At 39.9% G+C, this 22,322-nt stretch overlaps 2 protein-coding genes across 3 annotated transcripts in view; one reads left to right on the top strand and one right to left on the bottom strand.

Moving 5' to 3' along the window:
• The first annotated feature begins 9,977 nt into the window (after positions 1–9,977).
• Positions 9,978–16,616, top strand: LOC127451782 (protein YIPF1-like). The gene is made up of 9 exons (XM_051716725.1): positions 9,978–10,253; positions 10,451–10,533; positions 10,634–10,776; positions 10,888–10,968; positions 11,710–11,797; positions 11,919–12,035; positions 12,448–12,614; positions 12,699–12,881; positions 14,041–16,616. The coding sequence occupies exons 2-9, from the start codon at positions 10,503–10,505 to the stop codon at positions 14,146–14,148; spliced, it is 918 nt and encodes a 305-aa protein (XP_051572685.1). The 5' UTR covers positions 9,978–10,253; positions 10,451–10,502; the 3' UTR covers positions 14,149–16,616.
• Positions 16,617–16,753: 137 nt separating this feature from the next.
• Positions 16,754–22,322, bottom strand: part of LOC127451778 (histone-arginine methyltransferase CARM1-like) — a 36,308-nt gene continuing 30,739 nt past the window's right edge. Inside the window, exons 14-16 of one of the 2 annotated variants that reach the window (XM_051716716.1) lie at positions 20,316–20,396; positions 19,960–20,028; positions 16,754–18,254 (exon numbers count right to left, since the gene is read on the bottom strand). In XM_051716716.1, the coding sequence (XP_051572676.1) occupies positions 18,115–18,254; positions 19,960–20,028; positions 20,316–20,396 (290 nt within the window). In that variant the 3' untranslated portion in view covers positions 16,754–18,114. Of the gene's footprint in view, positions 18,255–19,959; positions 20,029–20,297; positions 20,397–22,322 lie in introns of both variants that reach the window. The other variant, XM_051716715.1, reaches the window with a different exon arrangement.

The following is a 22,322-nucleotide window of genomic DNA, read 5'->3' as shown; positions in this document are numbered from 1 at the left end:
AAAATTTTGGCAAACCGATTAAGTAAAGTTATGACATCTCTTATACATATAGATCAGGTGGGGTTTATTCGGGGCCATAGCTCTTCTGATAACATTAGACGTTTCATCAATATCATGTGGTCAGTGGCGAATGGTCAGACTCCGGTTGCTGCCATCTCACTTGATGCCGAAAAGGCATTTGATATGGTAGAATGGGATTATCTTTTTAAGATTTTGGAAATGTATGGGTTTGGGAATACATTTATTGGATGGATTAAGTTACTTTAAAGACACCTGGTAGCGGTGGTACAAACAAATTGATTAATTTCAGATTATTTTAATGTGGAAAGGGGCACCCGGCAGGGTTGCCCTCTTTCCCCATTATTGTTCTGTCTTGCCCTGGAACCATTAGCAACAGTGATAAGAAAGGAGGATGATTTTCCAGGGGAGATGGCAGGAGGTGTGGCACATAAGCTTTTGCTTTACGCAGATTATATTTTATTATTCGTCTCTGAACCTAATAGATCTATGCCTTGCCTCCACAGAATTGTTAATTCCTTTTCTAAATTCTCAGGATACAGAGTTAATTGGTCTAAATCCGAAGCTTTGGCTCTGACAGTGTATTGCCCGGTAACGGCTTTTCAGCCGGGCGCCTTTTAGTGGCCCAAACTGGGCATTAAGTATTTGGGTATTTTATTCCTAGCAAATTTGTGTGATTTAGTTAGAGTTAATTTTAACCCTTTAATAAAACATTTTTTGAGTAATGTGGGCAGGTGGGCTTCATTACATTTATCTATGGGAAGGGTATTGTTATTAAAATGAATTGTATTCCAAAATTCAACTACCTGCTACAGTCTCTCCCTATAGATGTCCCCCTCTCTTATTTCAAGCAATTTGATAGCATAGGGAAGTCCTTCATATGGAATGGTAAACGTCCCAGATTACATTTCAGTAAGCTGCATGGGCCAATTGACAAAGGTGGGCTAGGCCTAAGCAAGAATTTGTTTTATTATTATACGTTTGGTCTCAGACATTTGGCTCATTGGTCGCTTCCACCTGAGAGAGAGCCCCTCCCCGGTTTTGTATTGAACAGGAAGTTCTTGCCCCTATTTCGCCATTGCAAAGCCTTTCTATCAAACTAACCGGAGAAGTTACACCCCGTTATCTCGCATTTGCTCTCGGAATGGACAAAAGTGTCCAGAGTGTTTAATTCGGACATTTATTTAAATGTTGCCTCAAGCATATGGCTGAACCCAAAATTATGTATTAATAAGTCCCCTTTCTGCTGGTCAGAGTGGACTGTGAGGGGGGTTACTACATTCGGTGACCTATATGAGAGCAGAGTGTTGAGATCCTTTGAAAATTTGGTTCAACATTTTGGGATTCCCAGATCTCAGTTTTTTAGGTATTTACAGCTGCACCACCTGCTCTGTACTATTTTTGGGAGTAGCATACACCCCCCTAAAGCGGCAGACACTCTGGGAGTGGTGATTACTGCTTTTAAAAAAGGTCATGAGGCATCAGTGTATTTACTCCCTGCTAATTCAGAGTCTGGGGGATGGAGCTTTAACATCTATCAAGAGATTATGGGAGAAAGATTTAAACTTGGTATTGGAGGAAGGAGACATAAAATTGGAGACATAAAAAATGTCAAGTCTGCATCTAGAGATGCAAGGGTGTACCTTATGCAATTCAAGATTTTACATCAGTTCTATTGGACCCCCTCTAGACTGTATAGGCTTGGTCTTAAAGACACACCCACCTGCTGGTGATGCCAATCAGAGGATGGAGACACAACCCATGTCTTTTGGTGGTGTGTTAAGATCCAAGAATTTTGGTTGAAGGTTCAGAGTTTTGTGTGTGACGTATTGGGCACTCTGGTTTCATTTTGCCCCAGACTCTGTATTTGGGGTGATGGGGCGGTCATCGATGTAGAGAACAGACACATAAAGAGTTGGGTCCTAACCAGTGTTATGATCGCCAGACAGATAGTTTTAAGGGGATGGAGGTCGGCTGGAGCACCCCCATTTCAGGAGTGGTGCTCGGAGATGGGGAGGGTGGCGGCTTTTGAAGAAGGGTCATCTAGAAGACTGGGGAAACTGGACTCATTTGTGGGGAAATGGGTCAGATATCTGGTGTTTTTGGAGGACTCTCGGGGAGAGGCAGTGGAGAGAGAGGTGTAGGTGTTAATATGTGTGATTATTATATATATATTTTTTTTAAATTATTTTATTTATTTATTTATTTTGTGTGTGTGTATCTATAATCATCTATGACCACTGGGATGTTGTTGAGGGCCAGGTTGGGGAGGGGGAGGGGGAGGGGTAATAGTGGGGGTTAAATATTGATTCTGTGTATATATGTTTTGTTTTTCTGTGTTTAATATATGAATCAATAAAAAACTGTTAATCAGAAAATGTTGTAATTGTGGAGGTTCTCACAGTGTAGCATATGGAGGGTGTGAGGTGCAAATAAAAGCCAGAGAAGTTCAAAGATATTAAGTGACTTATGCGGAAGCAGTAAAGGCTTGTGGGAATAGGGAAAGCAGAGAAAAGGAGATGGTATATAAGAATAAACCATTAGAATCACTGACCATAGAGACAGAAAATCAAATGAAGGAAAATTGTAATCACCAATGTTCACTAAAAGAGAAATCATTGGTAATGACAAAAATAACTTTTTGGCATTTATTGTCAAGGTTATCAATGTTACAGCAATGCTGTCAAGCAAATCAGCAAAGATTAAAACAATTTTGGAAGCTGCATCTGAATTTTTTGGAATTTCAGCCAACATTATATACTTACTCGATCAACTTAGCATGAAACCTATCAGTTTTCTGACTAGCTTGATGGTAATTAGTGTATTGCAATGGAATGCAAAGTCTGATAGCGAATGGTCAAGAGTTCAAGAAATATGTATTAGAGTTAGATCATAAGCCAATTATAGTATGCATACAAGAATCTTAGTTGAAGCCAAACCTGCAATTTATTTTGCCAGGCTATAACTCTGTACGAAAGGATAGATTGGGAACACATGGTGGAGGAGTAGTTACATTTATACGAGAATTCAGAAATTCCTGAATTTAAAGAAGCAGAATGTGTTATGGTAGAAATGTATTATCAAGGGGGATCACTTATTGTATATAATTTTTATAATGCATGTTCAAAAATTACACAATGTTTGCTTGAGAATTTTGGAGGGAATAAGGGAAAAAAGGAGTTATGGTGCGGAGATTTTAATGCACACATGTGGTTATGGGGTAGTACAGAAATAGATTCCGATGGGGAAATAGTTGAACAGTTCATTGAAGATAGGTCTTTAGTTTGCTTAAATACAGGGCAAGGCACTAGATTTAACGTAATGAGGAATACAACATCATGTATAGATTTGACATTAAGCTCAACTGAAATGGCTGAGATATGTGAATGGAATGTGGTTAGTGATACAACCTTTGGAAGTAATCATTTTCCAATAGTATGTGAACTAAATATTAATAGCTGTAAAATGGGGCATTACCTACAAAGAAAATGGATGTATGATAAAGAGGACTGGTCTTCATTTAATAATTACTGTGAGATAAATAGAGATACAGTGATAAAAGACCACGTGGAAACCTTCTGCAGATCTCTTTTCTAATATGATATTAGAAGCAGCAACATTATATATACGAAGAACAGCAGGTCAGAAATTGAGGAAAATGCCATGGTGGACAGAAGAGTGTAACAGAGCTATTAGAGAAAGGAAAACAGCATTTAAACAACTCAGGAAAAATTTAAACATGAATAATTTGTGAATTTCCCTTAAAAGACTTTAATTGTGAGGTCACGTGACGCCACGCAAGAGGCAGACATGTGAGCAACATGCTCTGCGCACTTTGCTAAATTATTTATTATTTTCATGTTATAATCTGGTGAAATTTGTTACACCCAGTTACACATTTGCTCTTTGAGGCAAAACATGGCAAAGAAGTCAAAATCCTCAGGCTCTGGCGACATTAAAAGACATTTACGTGTTCAGGATGAAAGCCCCGACAGACCTACAGACCGGGGACTCGATTTAGATGGCGCGGTGGGAGAGGTGATCCAGCGTCAGTTGTCCAACACGTCGGTGATGTTGATGAAGGTTCTTGCTGACTTGGAGGATCTCGCTGTAATACGTCAATCGATTATGGCGATGGAAATAAAATTCTCTGAGATAGTTACAAGAGTGACTGATGTTGAGAGACGAATCGATTTTCTGGAATCTTCGTAGAGGGAATTAACCGCTAATCCGCCTGCGACCAAAGTTGATTTGGAACATCTCCTTGAAAAGCTTGAAGATCTTGAGAATAGAAGCCGCAGGAATAATGTTCGAATTGTTGGAATTCCTGAGCATGAGGAGGGCAGAGATCTGGTGAAATTCCTAGACAAGCTTTTCCCGAGTCTGCTCGAAATAACAGGCCACAAGTTGGAAATCGAGCGAGCTCACAAAGTCCTGGCTCACAGATTTGCTGAGGGAGACAGGCCCCGATTGATTCTGGCCAGATTTCTGAGATTATCCGATAAAGATCTGGTGTTGAGCCAGGCGAGGAGCAAAGGGAAGCTTTCTTGGAAGAACCATAATATTTTCTTGTTCCCGGACTTTGAGAGTTCGACAAGAGAGAAACGCGATCAGTTCAAGGAATGTAAGAAACTCTTACATCGGGGAAAGATCACTTTTGCTCTGATGTTTCCGGCCAAACTGAGAATAGAAACGAAGGACGGTCGCAAAGTATTTACATGTCCCAATCAGGCAATGTCTTTTATTGAATCAATGGGTGAGTAAACTGCGTTGGCTCCTGGAGCTTGTTTTGTGAATAACACTTTTCCTTAAAGAAACTTTTGCATTGATGAAAGATTATATTGCATTGAAGTTCCCGGCCAGTTTGAGAGTGGACACTACGGATGACCGCAAAATATCTACATGCTCACACAAAGGATGTCTTTTATAAAGTTGACGGATTGTGTAAGTCATGGTATATACATTTATGCGGCCTCCGAGTGAATTGACTTGACCATCCAAGGAACCGGGATGCCGGTTTTGTTTCTTTTTGTATTGGTTCCGCCTAGCGGCTGGAGCTTGTTCTATTGAATAACACTCCTTTGGATCATCTGTGGATTAATCTGTTCGTTCTTCATGCTTATTCCTCCTGCTGGCTGTAGTTTGTTTTGTTGAGTATTTTTACGGGACATTGGAATGATCACGTCATCCGCTGAACTCATAACAGCTGGCTCACTGAACATTCGTTTGTCTGTCCGAGGAATCTGAACGGTTTTATATCAGCTGGAATTTGTTTTGTGGAAAATCACACCTTTGAGACAACTCTGTGAATGAATCAACACGTCCTTTGTGTTCATTCTTCCTATTTGCTGGGGTTTATTTTACAAAGTATTTTCTGTTATGTAATTTTGCCTCACAAATTTGTGAGGCAAAATTGAGCAATCTGATGGCAAAGTTGTCGTGGGGGCTCGAGGGCATTCATGGACCTTTTGAGTTTAGAGGGATTGTCGCTGGGTGGCGCTGTCATGCGCGGGGCTAATGCACACGTTTTTCTTTTTTCTTTTTGTTTTTTTCGGGGGGAATTTCAGGGTTTGATTATTTCACTAATGGGGAATGTGGTCTGAATAATTTTGTTTTTGACGCAATTTATTTTTTCTACTATATCAAAATGTCAGATGTTAATATGAGTGGATTGTCTCTCTCCACGTGGAATGTAAATGGGTTGGGGCACCCCATAAAAAGAAGGAAAGTTATTACTTTTCTTAAACGTAAGAAATATGATATGGTGTTTCTTCAAGAAACACATCTCTCCCCACAGGAAGCTGAAAAAATTGGGAAGATATGGGGTGGACATTTTTTAGTGCTGGCTCAAGAAAGAGCAAGGGAGTCATTATATTGGTAAATAAACATTTACAATTCAAATGTCTCAAACAGACTAAAGATAAATTAGGGAGAGTCATTATTGTTTTAGCTGAAATTCAAGGGCAAAGGTTGATTTACGCACCTAACACTGATGATCAGGGCTTTTTTATAGATCTTGAAGGGATGCTGCAAGCCACTGGCACCACTCATGATATAATATTGGGAGGAGACTTTAATCTTTTGATGGACTCAGTCCTTGATCACAGTGAAGCAAAAGTGTGTAAACCCCCTAGAGCAACATTGATGCTTCACAGGATGTGTAAAAATCTTGGTCTTACGGATATTTGGAGACTTTTGAACCCATCTGGTAGGGACATAAGATTTATTCTAGAATAGATTTTTTTTAATATATCCAAATCCCTCATTTCATCTGTTGTGGATTGCTCAATTGGAAATATCTTAGTCTCAGATCATGCCCTGGTGAGTTTAGAGGTGTTGCCATATACAGAGAAAAAGAAATCATATAGTTGGTGCCTTAATGTGTCCCTTTTGCAAAATCCTGATTTCCAACAAATGTTAAAGACTGAAATCAATGTTTATATGGAGACCAACTGGTCCTCAGTATCCTCTGTGGGTGTGGTTTGGGAGGCAAGGAAGGAAATGTGAGGGGATTGTGAGGGGGGTTAATACACTCGGTGATCTTTATGAGAGTGGTGTGATGAGATCCTTTGAAAATTTGGTTCAGTATTTTGGGATCCCCAGATCTCAGTTTTTTAGGTATCTTCAGCTACGACACTTGCTCTGTACTATTTTTGGGAAAAGCATACACACCCCTAGAATGGCAGATTTAGACCTGGAATTGGAGGAGGGAGAATGGGCTAGGATTTTAAAAAACATAAAAACTGCATCTAGAGGTGCAAGGGTGCGCCTTGTACAATTCAAGATTTTACATCGGTTCTATTGGACCCCCCTCTAAATTGTATTGGCTTGGTCTTAAAGACACACCCACCTGCTGGAGATGCCAATCAGAGTATGGAGATTTAACCCATGTCTTTTGGGGGTGTGTGGAAATTCAAAAGTTTTGGTTAAAGGTGCAGAGTCTGGTATGCGAGATGTTAAGTATTCAGGTATTATTCTGCCCCAGACTCTGTATCTTGGGTGATGGGGCAGTCATTGACATTGTAAGTAGACACATAAAGAACTGGGTCTTAACCAGTGTCATGATTGCCAGGCAGATCATTTTGAGGGGCTGGAGGTTGGCTGGAGCACCCTCCTTTCAGGAGTGGTGCTCGGAGATGGGAAGGGTGGCGGCCTTTGAGGAAGTTACTTTCAGAGGAACGAGGAGGTATAAAGTGTTCGTGGAGAAATGGGGCAGGTATTTGTGGATGTGTGATTATTGTTGTTGTTTTTTTAAATTTTTTTATTTTATTTGTATATTTATTTATTTTTTATGTGTGTGCATATGTGTCTATGTCATTTAAGACCACTGTTGTGTCATTGGGGTTAGGGTGGGATTGAGCATCAAGACTAGGAATAGAAAGAAAAATGTATAATTGGTTACTTCAGTTTTTATTTGATAGAACATTTCTGGTACAGGTAGGTTCATGTTTATCATCTAATTTCTTTGCTGAAAATGGTATTCCACAAGGTAGTGTCATTAGTCCATTGCTTTTCAACATTATGGTTAATGATATATTTGCAAACTTTGGTCCAGGTATAGGGTGTGCTTTATATGCAGATGACAGTGCTATACGGAAGAGAGGCCGAAACATTTTGAAACACGGAGACACAGCAGAAGGGAAGGAGAGCACAGGGAAGCAGGTTTTCCTGGCTCAGGTAAGACTTTCACAAACTCATCAGCTTCATAGGCATGTAGTTACTTAAACACATCAGCTTCACAAACATAATGGATTAAACGCAACAGCTTCAGGAGCACTGTGGCGTGGTGGCGTGGCTGCTTATATGCTGCTCTCCCCACTCTCACTGGAATTAGAAACAGGTGTTAAACATAATCTAGCTCAGGTGCAAGCGCCCTTACTGCTTTCTCTCTCTCTCTCTGGACAGACGCTTGACCACGCCCCCGCTGCCACACATTTCTCATGTGAATTTAAGTTTGCAGACAGCCATTAAAAAGGTGGAACAATGGTCAATAGATTGGAGATTTAAAATGTCAACAAGCAAAGCATGTTGCAAGCACTATACCCGGAAAAAAGAAATCCCCAATAATTTAGAATTATGGAAAATCAATAGAATATGTGAAAGTATTTAAGTATTTAGGTAAGTGGTTTGATAGCTGTCATATACATATAGATGAAATGGATAAGAAATGTCTGAGAATTGTAAATGTGATGCGAACAATAGCGGGGAAAGAATGGGGAGCAGAAAGAACATCATTGTTGATGATATATCAAGCCATGATTAGGTCTGTGCTTGATTATGGATGCATGATTTATGGTGCTGCTTCAATAATGTTGTTAAATCAGTTAGATAAAATACAGTACAGAGCTCTCAGAATATGTCTAGGAGCAGTTAAGTCGACACCGGTTAGTGCTCTGTTAGTTGAGGCAAATGAAAGGCCAATGACTTTATGCAGAATAAAATTGTTGTTGGTATATTGGGCAACCTTGAAGAGTCATACTGGAAGCCATATTGCTTCTGATGTTTAAAATAACTGTTGGGAGTATATAAATAAGAAAGGAAGGGGTTTTGGGTGGATTATAAATGATGTGGCAGAAAAGTAACAAATTGTAGACAGAATATTTAATGTGTCACCTGGATGGAGTAAAGTTCCATCATGGATATTCCCTGACGTAGAAATAGATTTGGAGATACTAGATTAGAGAAGAGAATGGGAAGAAATAGGACAAATTAAATATAATGTAAATAAGCATATCAAGGAAAGATTTTATACAAGAGCTCAAATATATACAGATGGTTCAAGAGACCCAACTAGGGATTACAGGAGTGGGAGTATATATTCCAGGTCTTGATATAACTATATCAAAGAGACTAACATCAGAGTTGTCAGTATATGCTGTAGAAATGGTTGCTATTATTATAGGATTAATGTGGGTAGAGGAGTTAAGACCAGACAGAGTGGTGGTGTGTTCTGATTCTGCATCTGTTTTAAAAACACTTACTACCTGGCAGTCATCAAGGGAAGATCTGATGAGTGAAATATTTACATTGCTGTGGCAAATATATAAGAAAGGTGGAAGCAGGATTCTGTTGGGTACCAGCGCATTTAGGGATATCTGGTAACGAAGTGGCAGATGAGCTAACTAAAAATGCTTTAAAAACAAAAGAAGTGGATGTTAGCGTTCCTTTGGGTAAAGGTGATATTAAATCCGTTATAAGGAAAAATATTGTTAAAGAATGGCAAGAGGTTTGGAATAATGATTGTAAGGGTAGAAATTTATATAAGATCAAAATAATGGTAGATAGTAAAAGGAATATTTGTGGAAGAAATAGGAAAGAAGAGGTTATAATAACTAGGTTAAGACTTGGGCATTCAGGTTTGAATTCATCACTTTATATAACTGGAGTACATGAAAAGGTTTTATGTGAGTATTGTGGAGGAAAAGAAACAGTTGAGCATGTAATATTTGAATGTAGTAGGAATGAAGAGGAGAGAAGAGAGTTAATATTATATTTAAATAAAAAAGGTCGAAAAGATCAGGATTTGGAATTTTCATTGGGTTGGGAGTATAACAGCGATCAAGTAGGGTACAGGATTTTGATGCAGTACTTAAATAGTACTGGTTTGAATAAAATAATTTAATAAACATTAGATTAATGATGCTATTCCACACTTTTAGGATCATGAGGGGTTCTGTGTGGAGTATGGAGGAGCTGAACACGCAGCGCCATCTGATTCATGGGGTCTTGATTGAACTAGAGTGGGGACAAAGCATCTATGTTTTTATATATATAAGGGAGTTGTGTACGAAAGCAGGGAGAGAAGGAAAACGAAAGAATGGAAGGTTAAGGAAAAGATGAACTAAATAAATCATGATTGCATTACAGTTCAGTAGGTGGCGATATGCACATAGACTGTGAATCGCCAAAAAATAAAAGAAGAAGAAGAAAACATGGAATTTTGGTTCCGGTTTTGGTCCGCTCACGTGACCTTGTTTTGACGCGCCGGAACCGTGCAGGTGACGTGGAATATGGAGAAGATAGCGAGAAATCCGTGTGTGATAAGACGGTATCGAATCTGTTCTAATTGTAATCGGATCCGTAGAGGAGTTTAGAAGCCCTGTTCGTCAAAAGGATCCAGTTAAAATATAAAGTTGTTTTTGTACCCGATAGCTTGAAACAAGCCTGATTATTGAAGTTGTCAGAGGAGTCAGCGTTGGTATACTTGTACAGGATTACCGTACTGTAGCAGCCAGGTGAGTCAGTCTGTTTGCAATCTGTTGAAAAGTGTCGTCTTTTTTTTATTTATTTCGAGGTTCAGAGAAATAATACAGCCTTTTGCGAACGATCTAGCCAAAGATTATCTGATTGTCTTGAGACGGATGATATGAGAGTCTTGGTGCTCTCGACACTCATATATCCCCTTATATTTTGTATCATTTTTCCCTCACAGGTGGAATTCTTATGAGAACTTCGTAAGTTCTCCTGCGATTTCCAGTCCAGTCATGGCTAGTCAAGATGATTTAAAATTTCAGGGTAAGTTTAGTTTGTATGCCTCTAATATGTGCTGTCTTGTAATTGTCTGTCAACCACGTGCCTGTCTCATTAATTTAATCTCCATTCTGCACCTCTCCAGAGTTTGAGGAGGCCACAGATCTACTGTCCTCAAATCCTGGAGCCTCGACCCTCAGCGCCTCCAGCCCTAGTGTAACTGCTTCCTCTGGAGACGTCAAACTTGATCTATCAGATGATGAGGACAATCAGCAGGAGAGCTCAGAGGTGAGTTGCAAAAAAAAAAAAAAAAAAAAAATTGGGAATGTAGCTGCATGCCTCTCACTTTCAAAACAGTTCTGTGGTAGACAGTCAGTATTTTGTTCATTATCCCCACAGTTGCTTGGAGGTGAAAAACAAACCAGTGGTTTTTGGACGTTCGAATACTACCAGTCGTTCTTCAACGTAGATACATTGCAGGTATGGAAGATGCCGGTTGAGAAATATTTTACTTGTTTTTCTTATTTTAGGTGTGTAGCTGTGTGGTCATCTTACCCAAAATTGCAGTCGAAAACTTTTTTGTCTCACTTATTCAGTGTGTTTAGAATGATACTTTTTAGTATTTTTATATTAAGAAGCGTTTAATGTTTGTAGTCGACCCCACTATTCGACTAGTCAATGCTAGACGACTAGTCCATTAGTCGGCCACTGTAGCACATCCCTTGAACTAATCCAGAGTCAGAAAATTTCTGTGTGCTTTTAGTTCGATACAAAGCATGTCTGATTTGGCCTTTACACATCAGTAAGTCTTACTACTATTTTGATTCATTTGTGTAGGGACAATACAAAAAACTTTTCAGAAAATACTGAAAAAGATGCATTGCACATAGAGATAATAGCACATGCTAGTTTGCATCTCAGGTCCCTAGTAAGGCTTTTCCTAAAATAAAAACTAAACATAATTATAAACTAAACTTTATGAGAAGAGAAATAAAAAAGAATACAAAATAACTACTAAAGTTAAGGTTGCTCCCAACCCTGGTAACATATAATGAAAAGAATTAGGCATAAGATTTATTTAACATTCTGAATAACTAATATTTTTGAAGGAGATCCTGGTTGCGTGGTCATTTACCTACTTGGATATTAATTATTATTTTAAGTCATTGACATCAACAACTGAAGTGCTGCACTTCATATTTGTGCTGTGTTTTAATTTAGGTGCTTGATAGGATAAAAGGCTCAGTTATGCCTTTGCCTGGACGAAATTTTGTCAAACACCACATTCGAAGTAACCCTGATTTATACGGTACTGTACTTTATTATTCTTAAACAAGAACTTTTCAAAGCATAGTCAAACCACGTCTAAATATTTTAATGCTTTGTTGGATCATGTATAGTAATGCTTCTTGTTCTTACCCTTCTGTCAGGTCCATTTTGGATCTGTGTGACTTTAGTGTTCTCAGTGGCGATCAGTGGAAACCTCTCCACCTTTCTGAGTAAGATGGGAGACCCAGAGTATCACTACAGGCCTCAGTTCCACAGAGGTGCGATGGCAGTTATGCCATGTGAAGATTAATTCACTTACACAGGGTTACCACCATCATGGAAAACTTGGAAATATAAGGGAATATTTAAAATTGTGAGTTCCAGGTCTGGAAAAGTCATGGAATTTAATAAGACTTTTCTAAACAGGATATAATTTTTTCTAGTTATGCTCCGCTCTAAAATATTTTATTGGCTAGAAATTGCTTCGTGTGAGCGCGATACCTATACAATTTTAAAGAGCATATCCCGCAATCAGTATTGACTAGAAAAGTCATGGAAATTCATTGGTCAAAAAGTGGGAACCTTGCTTATAGTGCTTGTGTATAAGTTAAAAAAAAAAGTTTTTTGTAGTGGTACTGTTTCTGTCAATTACTCATGACTATTCTAACTAAATGATTTGTTCTGTTTTAGTCTCAATTGCAGCAGTTGCTGTGTTCCTCTATGCATGGCTGGTACCTCTAGGAGTTTGGGGTTTCCTAACATGGCGTCAGAGTGTTGAGAGACAGACCAGTGGTTATACCTTTTTAGAGACTGTGTGTGTCTACGGTTACTCTCTCTTCATATATATCCCTACTACGGTGAGTCTGTGATAATGTTCAAAAACACATTTTCAGACTTCAGCAGCTTAAGACCAATAAGTCATACTCTGGTTCTGTTTTAAGATATTATGGACCATTCCCTTTGACTGGCTTCAGTGGCTATTGATTGTCATTGCTATGGTTATCTCTGGTTCGGTGTTGGTCATCACTTTCTGGCCGACTGTTCGTGATGACACAAAATTAACGGCTTTTGTTACCATGGCAGTTATAGTGTCGCTTCATGCCCTTCTGGCAGTCGGCTGTAAGGTGAGAGAAACTCTTTAAATCCTTTTTATTGTTTTTAAAAGAATATTCTGGTTTTAAAGGGATAGTTCATGCAAAAATAAAAATTCTCTCATCATTTACTCACCCTCATGCCATTCCAGATGTGTATGACTTTCCTTCTGCAGAAAACAAAGATTTTTAGATGAATATCTCAGCTCTGTAGGTCCATACAATCCAAGTGAATAGTGACCAAAATTTAGAAGCTCCAAAAAAGCATATAAAGTAATCCATAATACTCCAGTGGTTTAATCTGTCTTCAGAAGCAATCCAATCAGTTTTAGGTGAGAACAGACCATAATATAAAATTTAAAAAAAATCACTATTAATCTTGGCATCAACAGTCTCCTTGGTGATCATGATTTATACATTCTAGCGTCAGCGCTCTGCGCATGCGTCAAGCACTAGAAAGTGTAATCAAGCTTGAAATCATGATCCTGTCTAGAGGCTGCAATGGCAAGATGTACAGCGAAAAAGGAGTTACATTTTGGTCTGTTCACACCCACAATCAGATCGCTTCAGAAGACATGGATTAAATCACTGGAGTCTTATGGACTACTTTTATGCTGCCTTTATGTGCTTTTTGGAGTTTGTTTTCTATGTTTTGGTCACCATTTATTTGCATTGTATGGACCTACAGAGCTGAAATATTCTTCTAAAAATCATTTTTGTGTTTGCAGAAGAAAGTCACACATCTGGGATGGCATGAGGGTGAGTAAATGATGAGAATTTTAATTATTAGGTGAATCTATCGGCAACATCTAGCATGCTGTTAATAATCAAAGAAATGAATTTTGACTCATCCCACAGTATGTGAAAAATGATTGGGAAATTCATTTGTAGTAAGTCCCTGTGAAGTTGTTAAAATTGTCATTTTAAAGGTGGGGCTACTTTTCTGGATCGATGGACTTCTGGTTACGCATTACTGATATAATTCTTGTGGGTCGAGATTATTCAGAATTTATAGTGCTTTACGGATGGTTAGTCACGCCCCCTTCCATGTTGGTTCCTTGTATCCTCATATCCTCTCATTCTGACTCTACATGCTGTTTTTCAAGAACATCACACCATCCATTGAGACAGACATCTGTTTGTGAAAGACATTCAGCATCAGTAATTAATAAATTTCCCTCTCTTGTTTTAGCTCTACTTCTTCCAAACGGCAACACAGACAGGATCATCATCACACTCTGTACATCAGACTACTTCAGCATCTAATCACACAGCACTTAACATGGCAAAACCTCACTGACCAACCAAATGGGAGCTTAGTCCTTGGATTCAGTGGACATGGAATGACATAGAAATGTATAGTAATAACTGAGCAATGAAGGAGTTCTTCTGACTAGTGTACTTACAAATAGATCTACAGTGTTTCCATAATAGAAATAACCTCTCTCAGATCACAAGAAGTAATGACTTAAGCTTTGATTTTGACTTGAGTTTGTAAGGTTTTCCTAATACACAGAATGACTCGCCTGATATTGGTTTCCTGAAGTGTTATGGTCACTTGTGTTCAGTTGTTACGTTTAAGCATAAATTTGATAGTGTTTTGCCTACTTTTGTAATTCCTTTTACTTGGTTGCAAGAAATCAAAAACTGAATCGATTGAAAGAGTGATCTGACATTACTTTGAATTGGTATGCGATGCAAAGTTTGCCTTATAACCCCTGACAGCTCTGCTTTCTTTCCTTTTAAAGGGTGCTACTCTCTTATTGTTCTGTAAATTGTGAGAGGAAGTACCTGGATTAAGTAATTATTTATTTTTCCTTTTCTGACAAGTTTTCTGTTTTGATGACACTGTGTATTAAAGTTATTCTTGTCAGGGTAAACCTTGTCATTTTGAATTTGGTTGGTATTGTGATCTCAACATGTATTTAAGAGCGCAAAGAAGAATGCTTTGCCATACTACGCACACTCACTGAACACTTGAAACGCTATTCTAATACTGGGTAGGGCCTCCCCTCTCAAAACAGCCTCAATTCTTTGTGGCATGGATTCCACAAGATCTTGTAAACATTCCTTTGAGAATCTGGTCCATGTCAACATGATTGCATTAAGCAATTTCTACAGATTTATCAGCTGCACATTCATGCTGCGAATCTCCCATTCTACCACATCCCAAATGTGTTCTATTTGATTCAGATCTTGTGACTGGGAAAGCCACTGAAAAACAAGTAAGTCATGTTCATGAAACCAGTTTGAGATTACTTTTGCTTTGTGACATGGTGCATTATCATGCTGGAAGTAGCCATTAGAAGATGGTAAATTGTGGCCAAGAAGGGGTGCACATGGTCAGCAACAACACTCAAATAGGCTGTGGCATTCAAGCAACAATTGATTGGTATTAACGGGCTCAAAGTGTGCCAGGAAAACCTTCCCCATACCATTACACCACTGCCACCAGCCAGGACTGTTGACACAAGGCAGTTTGGGTCCATGGATTCATGCTGTTGGTGCCAAATTCTGACCCTGCCATCTGTGTGCCTCAACAGAAATTGAGATTCATCAGACCAGGATAAATTTTTTCCAGTCTTAAACAGTCCAGTTTTGGTGAGCCTGTGCCCACTGCACCCTCAATTTTCTGTTCTTGGATGACAAAAGTGAAACCCAACGTGGTCTGTTGTTGTAGCTCATCTGCCTCAAGGTTCGACATGTTGTGCATACTGAGATGCTTTTCTGCTCACTACAATTGTACAGAGGGGTTATCTGAGTTACCGTAGCCTTTCTGTCAGCTCAAACCAGTCTGGCCATTTTCCATTGACATCTCTTATCAACAAGGCATTTCCGTCTGCAGAACGGTCACGCACTGGATGTTTTTTGTTTTTGGCACCATTTTAAGTACACTAGAGACTGTTGTGTGTGAAAATTCTAGGAGATCAGCAGTTAGAGAAATACTCAAGCCAGCCTGTCTGGCACAAACAATCATGTAACGGTCAAAATCACTGATATCAAATGTTTTCCCCATTCTAATGGTTGATGTGAACAATATCTGAAGCTCATGACCCATATCTACATGATTTTATGCATTGCACTGCTGCCACATGATTGGCTGATTAGATAATCACATGAATATGTAGGTGTACAGGTGTTCCTAATAAAGTGCTCAGTGAGTGTCTATAAAGGAATGGTTCACCAAAAAACTCTGTCACTCTCACTGCACTGATCCATACCTGTATGACTTTTTCACACAAGGAGACATTTTGAAAAATGGCCTATATGGACAACTTTTGAGAGTAACTTGTCACTGTCTTACTGTAAAGAAACATTTCTCCTTTTGTGTTCCACAGAGGATATAAAGTAATGTGGTTGCCAAACAACATGGGGTGAGTAAATAATGACAAGAGTTTTCATTTCTGGGTATTCCATTAAGATATTTTGCTTCATTTGGAAGCAGACAATAATAAATCTTAAGCCATGTACCCGTTTATGCGTTACCCAAAAATTCAACAACAAATGCTGATTACATATGACAAAACCATAAAGTTCTGTTTTTACCTCTACTTATTTTTGCACCATATTGGGTTTGCAAAGGACTATGCAAGAACACACACACACACACACACACACACACACACACACACACACACACACACACATAATAAAAAAAAAAAAAAATACAAATAAAAATAGAATGCTACTGCAAGTAGCCACACTTTTTAGGACTTCTCCATCAACATTTAATTAGCTGCTTTTTTGTCAAAAAAAAAAAAAAAATAATAATTCTACAAACTACCAGGCATGGCTGTTTTATCTCATGATCTCATGAAAGTTGCTAAATCAAACCCAAATTAACTGAAAATGTGAGACTGGAAGCAATGCTTACAACTTAAAAGTCTTTGCAGTGGGTTTCACGTCCACAGTGTATGAAGTAAAGGAGGGAGAGTGAGAGTAAGGAAACGACGAGGACAGTTATAGCTAGTCAGGAAATTAAATCTCCTCTTAAATCCCCCAACAAGTCTCACAACACACAGAAGTTGACAAGAAAGGGTTTGGGGATGTAAACTAGGATACTGCTTTTCCAAAACAGCATTCCTGCTGCAGTGGCCATGTGTCCACAGACCTCACCGTTTATATCATTCGTCCTTCTGTCATCCTCCCTCCAATGCTGAGTGTCCTTCCCAGCCTTCCGTGGTCCTCCTTGGCAGGTAGCAGTGGGTTTGGGGCTGATCTTATTTTTTACTTTGCATCCTTATAAACTGGCTGACTAAATTCATTTGTCAATTATAAGAGAGTCAGATTTGCGTGATGTTGGGGTAGGTAATTGACAGAAGTGGTCTTGATAAACCATGCTCCGGATTCACCTCAGGGAACACCAAGTCGACACAGTCTGGGACTGCACTACTTTAAAACGCAATCAATGAACACAGTGATATATGGAACGAGAAGTAAGATGATCTCTATCTATGCTATGGTGTCTACAGGCAGGTTCCACCAGAGATCTGCGAGCATCTATAGCATGTGTCCATCTCTTCTGGTGAGCGATGGGAGGTTACAAACATCTAGGTGAGTCAAGGTGGCTGTCTAAAGCCCATGCTGAACGAATAGAGATGCAATGGCTTGTCGATGTCATGGGAAACTTAAAAGCCGACAGCAAAGTGTAGTTTCAATGGAGCAGAACGGATTCAGAGTTTTAGAACAGTGACAAGATCCTGCAATAGATCTTGAATTAATGTCCACAGTCAATGACAGCATTTGTGTGCCTTAAAAAAAGGTGGGAATTTGACAAGGAACGTGTGTACATCTGTAAAGCATTTGTATATAAAAAAGAATATTGTCCCATTGTCAGCGACCAATCTTCCAGCCGAGTCCTGTTCCATTGGGTTTTGAGTCTCTGTTTTGTGCTTTTTCAGCATGCTTACAAACAAGTGCTGCTGCCAAGTGGCTGGTTGTGGAGCAGGTGCTGTGTGTTATTGTGGGGGAAGAGTTAAGAGTGACACACCTCAAACTTGTTGACTGGCTAAATGTCTGTGCATACGCTGACGTTATACGGTCGCAGGACGGATATGTATGAATAAAACACCAGTGAGAGAAAGAGATAGAATGTAGAATATATATTCGTATACATGTATATCTATATACTGTATGTATAGAGAGAGTATAAAGTGATGATCAGAGACTGGTGCGCTTGTTTTGGTATTCTGAATTTGGCTGCGGTCGGTTTGGAGAGGGGGGGTTAGGGGTGAGGGGCTGGACATGCAGAGGCCGTCCATTGGCCTTAGCTCCCATAGTGCATGGTGTTGCTGGGGATGGCCATAGGAGATGCCATGGAGATAGCAGGGCCACCCATGGTGAACTGGTTGGTGACGGGGTAATGTGGATTGCTGCTGCTGGGACCCTGTTGGGCAGTTGTGGCCCCTGAGAAGAGAGCAACAGTAGGGAGCATTAAATCTTTTGAATTTATGAATGTTTGGTGTACAAGAAGTTAAACGATCATTTAGCACACACTTCCAGTATACTGTCAAGGCTTATTCACAAAAGCAAATTTTTAGTGCAAAATGAAACTATGCATCCATATGGACCTCTTCAAAGTTTTTTTTTTTTTTTTTTTTTTTAAAAGGTTTCTGTTGCCATATGAGAGTTTCTTCAACTTCTTGCATCATGTCCTAGGGGTTGATTTTATGAAAACAAACCAATTTAAACTTCTTTTTTGTTATATGAAGGTCACAAAACGTACTATTTTTGGTACTTTTAAAATGTCTTATGCACAATCTTTACTGGTTCAGCCTTTTCAAAGACCCAGACTTTCATAATAAATATTTATACAAAAATAAATATTAAATGAGTGAAATTACTACATGAGAGTAAAATAATACTGTGAAAATTACCACTGACCCATAGTTCGTCAATTCCACAGCAAACAATTTTGCCTCCTAAATTTATTCAAAAGTTAGTATACTTATTAACTAAGTCGACAAAAATGTCAGTGAAGAGCATGCTTGAGATGAAATACAAGACATGTCAGAGTATTTTTATTAGCCGTCATTTCCAAACAGCTGTAGTTTTGCAAAATAATGCAAAAAGTGTGAAAATATTTAATTGTATTTAGGATAAATAAGAATTTAAAAAAGAGTCAGCTGTTTTATTTAAAAACAAAGTCATCTCTGCCACAGAATTCTAATAAACAATACAGAAATGTGGCAGAAATTTCACTGTGGTGGTAATTTTCATAACTTCAGAAAAAATTACATATTACATAATCTCCACAGTGCTGAAAGTGCACAAAGTTAAAGAAACATTTATACACACATATATACACTATACACATATTTTAGAGCTGTCAAAGTTAACATGCAATTAAAAGTTTAATTTTAATTTGCGGTTAATGCATTTACCATTAATAAAGGATAAACCAGGGCGGAACCTTTGATGTGTCCACCTGGAGTCATTACACTGATGCACACACCACAAACACACACACATCAGCTGTGTCAGGGATCAAATGATGGGGAAAGGACCTCTTAACACTTTGCTGTACAAAACAAGCCCAGATGGGACAGAAATTAAGTTTTAATTTTTGGTTAAAATGTAAGTCTTTGCAGCCTCTGCAAGGCACACTTTATTTACCACAGAAGCACATCAAATCTTAACTACCATGAAAATGCATTTTCATGTGGAGTTCAAAGTGGCGCTTGAACTAGCATTGACGTGAATCGTGAATGTGGCTGCACGATGTAGCAAATCATATAGCCACATTCTGCCGGCCAAGTAATATTGTGGAGAATGAAAGTCTATAGTAACTCCGATAACCGCTCTGTACAATTGTAGTGATCAGAATAGCATCTCAGAATGCTATTCTGAGATGCGGATTGGCGCTCTTTTGGTGGCACGAGGGGGACCTACAAAATATTATGCAGGTGGTCTTAATGTGGCTGATGTACCTATATCATGCTATCACGCTATTTTCCTTCAATTGATCCATTCCTGGACAGTAACAACATATCCGTTACATTTTAGAGATGGGTGATTTTTTTTCCATTAAACCAAGTGAATTCCAGGATTATGTTTTGTTCTTGTTCAGGTATGAAAACTACATAAGTGCAGTATGTGCAGAGAGACTCACCCTGGACAATTCCTGTGCTCATAATTGAGCCCATTCTGGAGTGAGTGTGGTTCACAATCCCAGTGTTCACTGAAAAAAAGACAAGAAAAACAAAAATTCAATTATCAACAGCAAACATAATGTGAATCTGATAAAAAGGTGTCAGGCTGTAATGTAAAACTCTAGCAATGTTTAGAAAACCCCTCTGAATTTATAATTAAATATACTTGGTCCAATAGTTTTTTTCGAAGAGATCTTAACCATGGATTTGACCACGACTTCTTAAATGAATCCTACCAGAGCTGATTTCACTCTGCATGTGTATGTGTACGTGTGAGTGTGTGTGTAAATATCCATACGTGCATGCATGTCTGTACCAAGGGGGATGAGATTGTTGTGGGACACTGCTGACCCACTGCCACCAATGACAGTGCTGAGGTCATAGGCTGCAGGCATCCCTGAAGAGAGAGGAAAAATATGAGTGACAGCACAGTAATACACAAAAGCATCTCTGTAGAAATGTAATGTTGTATGGGAGGGTTCCCTTTCGATTCAGTTCACTCGACATTGCCGTAAGCACTATGGGGAGTGTCCTTCTTACACGACCTTGTTGAAACCCTTATACAGTCACGCCAATCCTCTGACTGGCAATGGTGTATGAGCCCCGCCCCTTTAGGCGCATATTAGGCCTATATAAGCGGGCGCTCGGTCACCATTTCTTCAGAATTTTCTGCCTTCAAGACTGCGATCTTTATCTTGGAACCCTTTCTGCTTCGCCGTCGATATACACTTACAGCAGACAGAACTTCTCAGCGAGACGCGGACAGGATGACTCGTTGCCTTCCGCTCCCCTGTATGTTCCGGTGAAGTGTTATCCACATCACCGCCAAACACACTCTCGATGAACAGATTCGTCGCTTCAGACGCTCGTCGTTTATCAATGCTGCGCTTAAGCTGAGATTTCTACCTGCTTCCCACAGCGCTACAGCTGGAGTTACTGTATCTTTACACACACACAATATTGTCTAAAAGAGATGCTTGCGTGATACGTGTCTTTCTAAAGATGTCGTTTTGCAAGTGTTTTCTATGCGAATGGTACATCCCCGCCGCCTGATGAGCACGAGAGCTGTGTTCGCTGTCTGGACCGTGCCCACGCACGAGCAACTCTCATGGAGACAGACTGCCCTCACTGCGAAGGCATGAATCTCTGGACGTTGCGCTCTAGGACTGACCTTGTTCTGAGGGAAGGTCCAGTCTCTCGTGCCCTCCCATCCACCTCTTCTGTGTTAAGTCCCGAAGGACCACATGAGGAGGCATGGCAGGGCAGTGAGGTTGAGCTGGAAGTCTTAGAGGAGGATCTTGTGCCGGCGCAAGCTCTGCGAGCCTCCCAAACATCCGGTCTAACGTCCTCAACTGTGAAATATGTGCATGATGAGCTCCGGCCCTCAAATAGAGTGCATGGCCTCATTACGTTTGGCGGCTCTGACGATGGGGATGATGCTGTGTCACTCGCAGCTTCAGGCGAGTGGTTCATTGGGAATGTTGCTGCCTCTTTCCCCAACGAGGGTGAACAGCGTGCAGACGCTACAGACAAGGAGCTTCTTCGCGTCCTCATGAGGGCAGATGAAGAGCCCGTCTTGAATGGTCCCCTCCAGAAGAGCTAGAAAAGTCTTGCCTGGATGAATGGTTTTTGCAAACCGGACATCATCAACAGACCGCGGTCCAGAGGAGCACAACATTCTTCCCTGAGGTCCATGTGGCGCTCAGAAAGACATGGTGTGCGCCTTACTCTTCGTGCAGTCAGGTCGGAGGTGCTGCTGTCCTCCCTAAAGTGGACCACGCTGATGAAAAAGGCTATTCAAAATTCCCCCTGTAGAACATGCGGTTGCAGCTCACCTCTGTCATAATACTGCAATGGGATGGAAATCCCACCCCGCCCACCCTTCCAAGATGTGTCGACTGACGTCCACACTGGCTGGAAGAGCTTATACATCAGCAGGCCAAGCTGGTTCAGCACTCCACAACGTGTCGGTGCTCCAGGTTTTTCAAGTTAAGATTCTTCAACAAATGAATGAGCAAGGCTCCGATCCAGAGCTGTTCAAAGAGCTACGCTCCTCTACAGATTTGACACTGCGAGCTACTGCTCAGGCCAATGGCAAAGCGATGAGCAACCTGGTGGTTTTGGATTGGTATATTTGGCTAACTCTCACGGAGATGCACAGAGAAAACTGCTCTCCTTGACATCCCGGTGTCACCTGACGGTTTCTTTGCCAACACCGTAGAAAGCTTTTCAGAGTGCTTCATCACGGCGCAAAAGCAATCTCAAGCGTTAAAACACTTTCAACCAAAGAGAAATAGCACTTCCCATTTCCCGGCACGCTCCC

This window comes from Myxocyprinus asiaticus, chromosome 14 (assembly GCF_019703515.2).
Source record: "Myxocyprinus asiaticus isolate MX2 ecotype Aquarium Trade chromosome 14, UBuf_Myxa_2, whole genome shotgun sequence".
Lineage (NCBI taxonomy): Eukaryota > Metazoa > Chordata > Actinopteri > Cypriniformes > Catostomidae > Myxocyprinus > Myxocyprinus asiaticus.
Note: the sequence above shows the minus strand (reverse complement) of the source record. Positions and strands in the feature narration are given on the sequence as shown.